Source organism: Stegastes partitus, unplaced genomic scaffold (genome assembly GCF_000690725.1).
Source record: "Stegastes partitus isolate 25-593 unplaced genomic scaffold, Stegastes_partitus-1.0.2 Scaffold167, whole genome shotgun sequence".
Taxonomy (NCBI): domain Eukaryota; kingdom Metazoa; phylum Chordata; class Actinopteri; family Pomacentridae; genus Stegastes; species Stegastes partitus.
Window position 1 is genome coordinate 467,662 of NW_007577898.1, and position 9,968 is coordinate 477,629.

Below are 9,968 nucleotides of genomic sequence, written 5' to 3' on the forward strand. Positions count from 1 at the left end.
CACCTGTGTGTTCGTAGCCTTTATTTGTGAACACGAACAGCCACAAACCAAAGAATAAAATCAGATGTAAAAGCCGGTTCTGCTCCTCTGGTGATGAATTAGAGACTTAGAGGTCTTGCGGTCCACCAGAATGTTTATTTGACTTCTTAGTAGAAATAAGCTCAGCACTGGTCGTGTTGCAGGTTCTTAGCCAGGATATGTACTGTGATCCGCAGAAAGTCTCTCTTGGGTGCTCTCCCAGTCACCCTTACCTTCTCCAGGCTCTACAGCACATCACATGAATACGAATCGCTGTGCAAAAAAAAAAATCTCACCCGAGTGTTCCACAAAGTTCTCCGTGTCTACAAAAACAAACCAGCAAAGAGACTTTTTCTGTGTTTTAGTGCATGTTTTAGTGCATGAACGGCAGAAACAACATGTGGGAATCCTTCAACTGAGTGGCGGTGAACTCACTGTAGCTGCTTTTTCCTCCTCCAGGCCACACAGGGCGTCTGCTGCAGTCCCTCTGCTTCACCAGTATGTCCTTCCTGCTGCTCCACATCATCTATCAGATTACCGTCAACAGCCTGCTGGCCGGGAACTCCATCACGTCCGACTTCAACTGTGAGTACACTGCAGCATTTATGGTCTAGGCTCCAAGGCGAGTCAGGTTTATTGTGTATAGAGAAATCAAAGCACCTCACAGATCAAGAATTCAAGCAGCAGGAAAGGAACTGTTTAGCTGTTCTTTCTGGAAACCCTCTAAAAGACATACGAGAAGCATCTTATGTGTTCATAGAGGTCCCCAGACTAATAATCAACCCTTTAGACGCATTTTTAAGTATTTGTTCAATAACTATTTGAGCCCTGTCTCCTAAAAAGTATGCTCATATATGATGAAAAAGAAAAAGTAAAAAGCTGTTGTCCATTTAGAAAAGACCTTCATCTTTCCTGAACTTTAGCCAAGTGCTATAAGAGCCTACAGCTAGAGTTATACCTGATGCAAGTTGTTACATGCCACTTACAGTAAAAGTAAAAGTTTTTGCTTTGTTAGCTTGTCAATATGGCGTCTGTGATATGCTACAAGACACAACATGGCTGAGCATTTCAGCTCGGCTCAAAAACACAGATTCAGATTTCCAGGTCTTTATAAACCTTAACACCAATCCTGTCAACTCTCCGTTTTAGAATTGGATTCCGGTTTGATTCTGTTTGTCTGACTTACTGCAGTGTTACAACTTACCTTTGTGTAGCATTTTACAGTGTTGGAGTGAGCTGGTGTGCTCGACTTGTAGTGGGTCCACAGCAATGTGTGGAGACAGAGGCAGGGACGTCGTAGATCGTAGATTTTCAAGGAAGCATTGGTGTAGAGTTGTATCTAAGCTGTTTTAGGGCAAAATGGATTATTTCTAAAGAAAAACTTCTAAATCTGTTAATTCTGATAGTCAGAGCGTAACTTTTCCAGGGGAAACCAGTGACTTCAACGCTCGTATTGTAGCTTTTACACTAAAGGTACAGGTTTTAGTCTACAGCCCAACATCAGATAGCTCCTGGTGACACAACCACCTCCGTACTAGACCGATATGTTGCACGTATTTGTGTCAGACCATGTTTTGACTGTATTCCAACTTATATTAATTATTTTGTGTTGCGATCAGCAGTCGAATTCATTTTTGAATATGAGAATATCCTATAAGACTTCCATATTTACTTTGTTTCATTCAGTATTCCGGAAAGCAACAGTTGAGCAGAGGATTTAGATTTGATATTCGCGCTGCAACAATTAACCAAGTAGATGTCAATTATTAAATTAATCAAGGGCTATTGTGATAGTCGTTTGCTCAACCTAAAAAGTTTCTCTGATCCCAGCTTCTAAAGTTTGAATACATTCTGAATTATTTACTCCTCTATGACCAATATAAAATCATCAGGTTGTGGCCAAAACCAGTCATTTGTCATCTTGGTCTTTGGGAAACGCTGACCGACATCGGTCACCATTTTCTGACATTTGTAGATCAAACAAATAATGGATTAATCAAGAGAATAGATGGCACTGAAATTAACTGTTAGCTATCACCCCTATTTGAAACGGCTTTACCAGAGATTTGCTACAGAAAAGGGGAAGATGAATACCCTTTTTCAACTTCTTTCATCAAAGCTCAACTCTTAATGATCTCCACTGGCATCAGAAACTCCATCCATCCATCCATCATCTATACACCGATTAATCCTCACCAGGGTCACGGGGGGCCTGGAGCTTATTCCAGCTGACTCAGGGTGAAGGCAGGTGCATCAGAAACTTGTTGACGAAAACATAAACAGACTTTTTGGTTCCCACATTGTATTTCTTTTCAGAGGGAACACAATAAGTGCACATTCAGACAGGTAATCGATGCAAATCAAACGAAAAAAAAAGGTGTCTTTGTAGGGTTTCTGCCACCATGTGCTACCAGAACGGCTTCAGTGCTCCATTGTGTTGATTCTTCAACTTCATCTTAAGCTTTACGATGCAATATGATTGTAATCCAGTGTGATCATATTTCGTTGTACTTGTGCAATGACTATAAATGCATTTACATAATTTTTGATAATTCAGTGACCCCTCATGCCCTTTGGACTGTCAGTGGCATTGTCATTTGGTGGAAGTGGACCCAACACCATGCTAGTAAAATGCCTCCAAAACATAGTCGAGCCACTGGATTCCCTCAATGTAGAGGTCAGGGGTTCAGGTTTTTCCTGTAATTCGTCACCTGTCTGTACCTGCTGGAGTTTTGGCGTTACTATTTAATACAGATGCAAAAATAAAGCTTAAACTTACCCCATAAAGACTTGCTGTTCTTGCTTGAAATGGATATTGAAGGGAGAATTAATTCAGAGTGCCATCAATCAACGCTTCACAGATGCATTCATCATCCATTAGCAGCTTTCCAGAGCGGCGCATTCACCCTGATGTGAAACCAAATTGGTGAAATCTGTACTTGTTGAGCCACATGTTCATGACAGACTGTGTGCACACGTGTGTCCCATCCATCACGCTGGCTGTTCTGTGCTTAAACTCCGACCTCAGCCACTGATGCAGTGTCACAAAGTCATATATCACTGGGAAGGCTGCAGCTTATTTCGCAGCCTGAGGGAAAGTTTCCATCCAAAACACTGAGCGAAGACATGCACCATTTGCAGCAGTGAGTAAAATATGTGCTCTAATAACGATTCACAATTTCTAGAAATATCCGCGCTCTTAGTGCATTTTGTCACATCATGAAGATTTATGGATCTAACACATTCCTCAAGGTAATTAGCTTCCTTGTGCCATATGGCGACGCAGAAAAAAAAAAAAAAAAAAGGCGGATATTTGCTGCCAGTAAAGCAAACACTGTACGTTACTGACTCAGTTCTGCGAAGGTGTTAATAGTTGGCCTTGGGCTTCCCATGAAACTCTGTATCAAACTGTAAAATTTGAATGCGTCTAGACGGGACAGACCCTGACCTTGTGTTCTAATGACTTGTTCTTTCTAACGGAGGGAACTGACTCTCCTCAGTCGAAGCCAACTCAGAGGGCAGAACGAACCTTATCGCCGCAGGCAGAAACACACAGAGCTGCTCAGAGAGAAACCTAAATATTCTCTCAAGGAAATCTTTATTACTGAACCCTCAGGGGCTGCAGTTTCTGGCAGATCAAACCGTGGAGTGACGACATCAAGAATTCTATCTATCTACTGTCTGTGGGTATTTAAACAGTAGCTACTTGCATTAACTGGATTTTAACATATGAAACATATTTTGCCTTTTGTGAGGCTTTAATTTTGCATCGATCAGTCAGACGGTTGCTTGGATGATTTGGTTGGTTCATTGATTCACAAGATATAGAAGAATCCACTGGTCATAACATGCTAGAATAATTTATTACTCAGTTGAACCCACACAAGCAAGACCACACAAGATGCAGAAAAACACAACGAGCAGCTTTAAAGGTCAACTCCATTAATATATATATATTTCTGAGGATAAAAAAATAATAATCCAGACCAATAATAAACTAATCTAAACAATATCACTACCATTTATGTAACATTTGTTAAGACCTACAGTGCCTGGCTGTTTTAGAACATTAAGGAAATTAAATTATATCGTGGATTAATCAGCTGTTGTCAACATACACGGTGTTTGCAGACTGGTTAAGTCAGAAAGCATGAGGATGTTAGTTTATGTCTTTTTTATCATGAAGCCTCGCTGGAATTTAACTGTCTGAAATCCAAGCTGAGCAGTTCCTTTGCTCCTGTTACATTTTGACTCCGTGTGGGCTCATTTTTCGCTGCAATATAAAGTCCTGTTTCTCTATGAAAACAGCACAACCATGACTAGAGGTAGAGAGAAATAAAAAATGTCCTCTGTGATGTATAACACAGTTAAGGTGTCATAAATCATAAAAAAGGAATCTTTTTCCAAGTGCCCACAGGTGTTACCAACAGTGGAAAAAATAGTGACTCTACATACTATAAATATTTTGCTCCTTATGGTTTTAATTAGTGCTGCAGGGTGGCTGGATGGTTAGCATCGTTGTCTCGCAGCAAGAAGGTCGCCAGTTCAGGGCACCTGCGAGGAGTCTCCATGTTCTCCCCGTGCAGCGTGGGTTCTCTCCGGGTTCTCCGGCTTCCTCCCACAGTCCAGAAACATGTTGAGGTTAATTGGTGATTCTAAATTGTCCGTAGGTGTGAATGTGAGTGTGCTTGGTTGTCTGTCTCTAAGTGTAGCCCTGTGATAGACTGGTGACCTCCACAGGGTCCCCTGCCTTCACCCTGAGTCAGCTGGGATAGACTCCAGCCCCCCATGACCCTAGTGAGGATTAAGAAGTGTATAGATGATGGATGGAAGGATGGTTTTAATTTATTTTCACACTTCTGCCTGCAGTTCAGCTGAAAAGTCTTTGAATTTTTGTCTAATGATGTAACTGAGTCACCAAGGACTTCTCTGTTGAGACAACAAGCACAGCATTATGTTTTTTTTTTTTGTTTTTTTTTTAACATAATCTCATTCAAAAAATACTTATTTTTCTCAAATTCCTAATTGAAACATGTAGCATGAAGTGTTTGTTAAATGATTTTACACCTAGATTTGGATCATTTTCCCAACAGAACTGCATGTGAGTCGTTCAGAAGGTTGGAAAGTTGAAGAAATCTGTCGAGTCTTTCTGTTTCTACAGTTTCTGGTTCTGATTGAGTAATTTTGGCAAGTTTTTTAAAAAGATAACCTTCATTTCAAAAAGAACAGGATTTGGGATTCAGGAAGGGTTAAGAAATTAGATAAGAAATTAGATTACATATTGTTTTTATCAGCTTTTAAGATAAAGTATGTTTGCAGATGTTAGTTTTTGTCTTTTTACTGGATTAGTTGACAATAACAAAGTCTAAAACATCTGGTTTATCCTTTAGGACTAATTAAATCAATAAAGGCTTTCACTTCAAATAAATACCCAAAAATCAAATTTTAGAAGCAACAAATATGACTTAAAGAATTTGCCTTATATGAAAAGTAATCAGAGATCAGCCATTTTGTTTGTTTGTGTCACTGATCCTGGTCTTGATTAGCATGGACTGTGGTAATCTGTACGTTAAAGTACTTCAGGTTTTGTTTCAGACTTAGACTGAAGCCTCACTGGTACTCGGATGAGCATAGTGAGTAATTATCTACAACATTTAACAGCAGAGTCCCTTCCTGAGCACTGGGCTGCTTAAAATGTCTTTCCAGATAACAGCTGGTGGATCCTGTAATTTGATAACTAATGAAACGCACAGTGGAGAAATATAACATCTCATTAATGATAAACTTCATGTGGAAGCTTAGAAGACACTAAAGCAGAGCCGCTGCTGTAGCTCAACTGGTTGAGCTGGCGACCCATGTACCGGGGCTATTGTCCCCGACGCAGCGGTTGTGGGTTCGAATCCTGTCAAGTAAAGGAGAAAAGGCAGTATTATGTTGTGAAGGACATTTGCGCAGCACATTTCTTCCACAATCTGCACCCAATTTAAAAGAATTTCTGCACATATACACTAGAAACTTTATTAGTTTGCCCCACTGTGATAATGCGTGTACACATTGTTCTTCCTGAAGTTAATGTCAGCCTCCTTTTTTATTTTTGGGCTTTTTATCTAACAGGAAGCCAGTCGTTTGTCCCCCTTGATGCACCGCCTACGCTCAGAGAAAATGCCATATCTCAGGTTTCTATATCTGCTATTTAGCCCCCTTGACAACCTTTTCCTTTTGGCAGCCAAATATAAACAAGGATTCCTCCTTCACGGCGAGGCGGTTATCCTCCTCCCAAATAACTTCGTATGATTTCCTGCATTCACCGCGGCCAAATGCACCATTAGAGCAGCAAAAAAAAAAAAGAAAAAAAAAAAAAAAAACGCGAGCTGAGTACAAATGAGAAAACCCTTTCCAGCACAGCTAACACCTCCAGCTGTTAGAGCAGGTCAGTGGCTGGTCACCAGATGAGCCGGCTTCTTTTGGAGTCGTCTGTCATTCCTGTGTGCTGACTCGACACGGCGGGAAATGCACTTACAAACACATGAAAGCACTGAGGGCACCAGGTGGGTGGAGTCTGCTACATTTCAGATAACGTCGATAACGTCCTGCGATTGTCTAAAGTTCTCTGGCCGTCATTGTCCTCAGTGACCATCTCCACCCATCTGCTGACTAAGTAGGTTATAACAAAAGGATTTTTTTTTTTTTACATTCAATTTGCCTCATGTCTTACAACAATGGCTATTTCACCAGCTCATAACGGCTAAACTGCCTGCTGAAGGGATGGTCTTCACTGCATTGTTGCCCTTTATCGCCCTTCGAATCCACACATAATCCTGCTGCCTAAATGCGAGGGCTCCCTCTCAGGTTGTCCGATAATAGCTGTCGACGCTGCATATCACCGCTCTCCGTGGAAAGCGCTAACTGGCATCAGGCCCCGGAGATACAAGAAGAGAGAGCGCAAAGAAAATGCTGTGCTGAGAGGTTAACGGCCCAGCAAGTACAAAGGCTTGTTTTATGATGCTCACATAAAGTCTGAGGACAGGTATTTTTGGTGCCCAGCTGGGGTGAAAAGCAGCCTCGCCTCAGCAGGCAGAAGAGTCTCAGTCTCTTCCAGAAGTATCCATCCCGAGCTCAGTCTGCATCCTATATATCAGACCGGCCTGGATGGGTTTTTGCTCTTAAACCTGTAGGTTTAGTTTGGTCCGGGTGCAGCTGCAGATGTTTGGACCTGGGAATCACTAAAACAGCCTTGCAGTCGCTGGGTTTCTATTGAAGGTTTAAATGGGGCATTAAGTAATATTTGACCTTTGTGTGAGGGATTTACAGCATCAGTGGACCTCATCTCCTTCTGTGAAAGTTTCTGGCTTCTGCGTTTCATCCTTTAGCTTGTAGAGGTCACAAACCGTAAAGAAGGGAAACTGTTTTCTGAAGAGTTTGTGTTTCAGCTGGTTGGCATCACAGATATTTACTGACACTGATGCTGAGAAGCTCTCTCCAATCTAGTTTTGCAAATGTCAGAGCGTTTGGTTTGAGTTCTCTGGCCAAAGTGATTTTCAACCAAAAGGAAACAAAAAGATTGTGAAGCAAACTTGATGAACTCTTGGTGTGTCAGGCTGATATGGTTTCTATGAAATCAGTGGACACAGACCAATGTGGCATGTTGTTGGAGTCGGGTTTCAGGCCACTGGAGTCTGCAGGGTCATCAACTCCAAAGAAAGTTGTCTGTCTCTGCACTCTGGTCTCTGCTGCTGCAAATGTGTCCTCTATAAGCTTGTGTGCTATAAATGGAGTCAAATTCCTGAACTAAATTTCTTGTTCTTATTGTAGCGTAACAGCCTCATACGGCTGGAACCACTAAATTAGAATATGTAGCAAAACTACACTTTGTGATTAAAACTCATTTACAATCAGGGGCACCACCAAACATCCACCCATCCATTATCTATACACCGCTTAATCCTCACTGGGGTCGCGGGGGGGCTGGAGTCTATCCCAGCTGGTGTGAATGTGAGTGGTTGTCTGTCTCTAAGTGTAGCCCTGTGATAGACTGGTGACCTGTCCAGGGTGTTTCCTGCCTTCACCCTAAGTCAGCTGGGATAGACTCCAGCCCCCTGCGACCCTAGTGAGGATTAAGCGGTGTATAGATAATGGATGGATGGATGCTTGTATCGATCAGTCTCATTATTGAAAGTCGTGAACGCTGATTTAATTGACCTCCGGTTCCCAAACAAAGGAGTACACTAACAATAAATATACATAAACGTTTATTAACCAGGACGTGACAAATAACAAACAGCAAATAAATGATTGAATGACAACAAATTAATTAATTAACTGTGATCGTCCCTGGAAGCAGTTGGCGTGCGGTGATCAATCTAGAATCTGACATTTATATGAAAAGTATATTTCTATTTTTACTAAGAACACAAGCATATACATTCACTAATAAGAGAAATAAGTCTTAACAAATATATCTGTGGAGAATAAAATGCCTCTCTGTGTGTTTTCTGGCTGTGACAGAGAGAAGGGGGTGTTTGTGTCTCTTATGTGTGCGTCTCCCACAAACGCTTCAGATTGTTCTTCTTCATACTGGTCCTACTCAACCTGGTGCCACAGGTAGTTGTTTGAGTTCCTTCATTTTGGAATTTAAACTGTCGTTACATAGAAAGTTCTGTGTGTTAGGGTGAGATAAAGATCAGGAGGTCACCGTGAAGAATTCAATCTAATCTTCTCCAGATGGGGGGGTTGTCCTCAGAATCGGCTCTTTATGACCCTTATCAGGTTCTGGTGGAGGTAGGAGACATCCTGTTGTCTCCAAGAGGGGCCACGAGTGGTCATTCTGCAGTAAACATCCGATCTGCAGATGTTCCATTTAGGTGGGAGTTTTGGGTCAGCTGTCTTCTGAAATGGTTTCTTACCAAATTTACAGCTGTGGGAAAAAGGTCTCTGGATTGTCTTTGTGTTGCTTTGGACTGTTCTGCTACTCAGCCTGTCTAATCTTAGCCTACAAGTGATCACTGCCCGTTTTATGTTCGTCTACAGCTGCTTCCGTGTGGATCAAACACTTTTATTATTACTTAAAATACACAGAACTTTATGTCCATCTCTTTGGGCTGCATGTAAAACTGGAAAGAACTGACATGAAGATATTTAGTTTTTCTCTGCGATATATGAAAAATACGATAACTTTATTTAGAAAGATCAGGCTTGTTTTGAAGGGAGTGCATCTGCATAAAAACAAGTTTAAAAAAACATGAAAATTAACTGTTTTCTAAATGGAAGCTTTCTCATTTAGTGTAACACTGGCATAGGCATCTGAAAACAGTTCTTTTTCTTTGGATGGTGTTTGTGCTCATCACGCAGGGAAGATTTAAATAGTTAAACAAATTAGTTGTGTTGCCTTGTGTTGTGGCAACAATTGCAAGACGCTGCCAACAAAGTACCTGTTTTTGGTCAACACCATTCCTTCTGTAGCCAAACTGTTTCCATAAATCTGCTTTTTACAGCCAAACTTTCCTTTTCAGTGTTCCTCTCCTGTTTGTTGCTCATTTTGCGGTGCACATGTCAACAAACTCTGTGTAAAGTAAAAAAAAAACACAACGCCAACTTTCCCTGAACCTTAAAATTGGAATAAATTATGTCATATCAGAAAGACTTCTCTGGTGAATTAGTCATTAGGGATCGCAGTGGTATGACTTTGTGAAGCTTGAACGCAACATCTGCATAAATTTCAGCGAACATGGCAAAATATGGTGTTTTTGCAGGATTATTCTACCCATCATCTGTTTTTAAACCATAAACTATAAAACAAACACCCTACCTCACTGCAAACACACCTACACAGGTTCTGCTTTACTGAGGTCGTCTGGCGTTTTGTTGAAGTTGTGACCCGATGCTGGCAGTGAGACAGGTGGTGGGAGAGAGCTGGTTAAACTTGAGACAGCTGGGCCAACTTTATATGACTT

The 9,968-nt window shown here is 41.3% G+C and overlaps 1 protein-coding gene across 1 annotated transcript in view; it reads left to right on the forward strand.

Annotated features, from left to right (window-relative positions):
• piezo2b (piezo-type mechanosensitive ion channel component 2b) overlaps window positions 1-9,968 on the forward strand; it is a 129,474-nt gene that overhangs the window by 21,232 nt on the left and 98,274 nt on the right. The window contains exon 3 of the mRNA XM_008279680.1: window positions 478-603. Within this exon, the coding sequence (XP_008277902.1) occupies window positions 478-603 (126 nt within the window). The remainder of the gene's footprint in view (window positions 1-477; window positions 604-9,968) is intronic.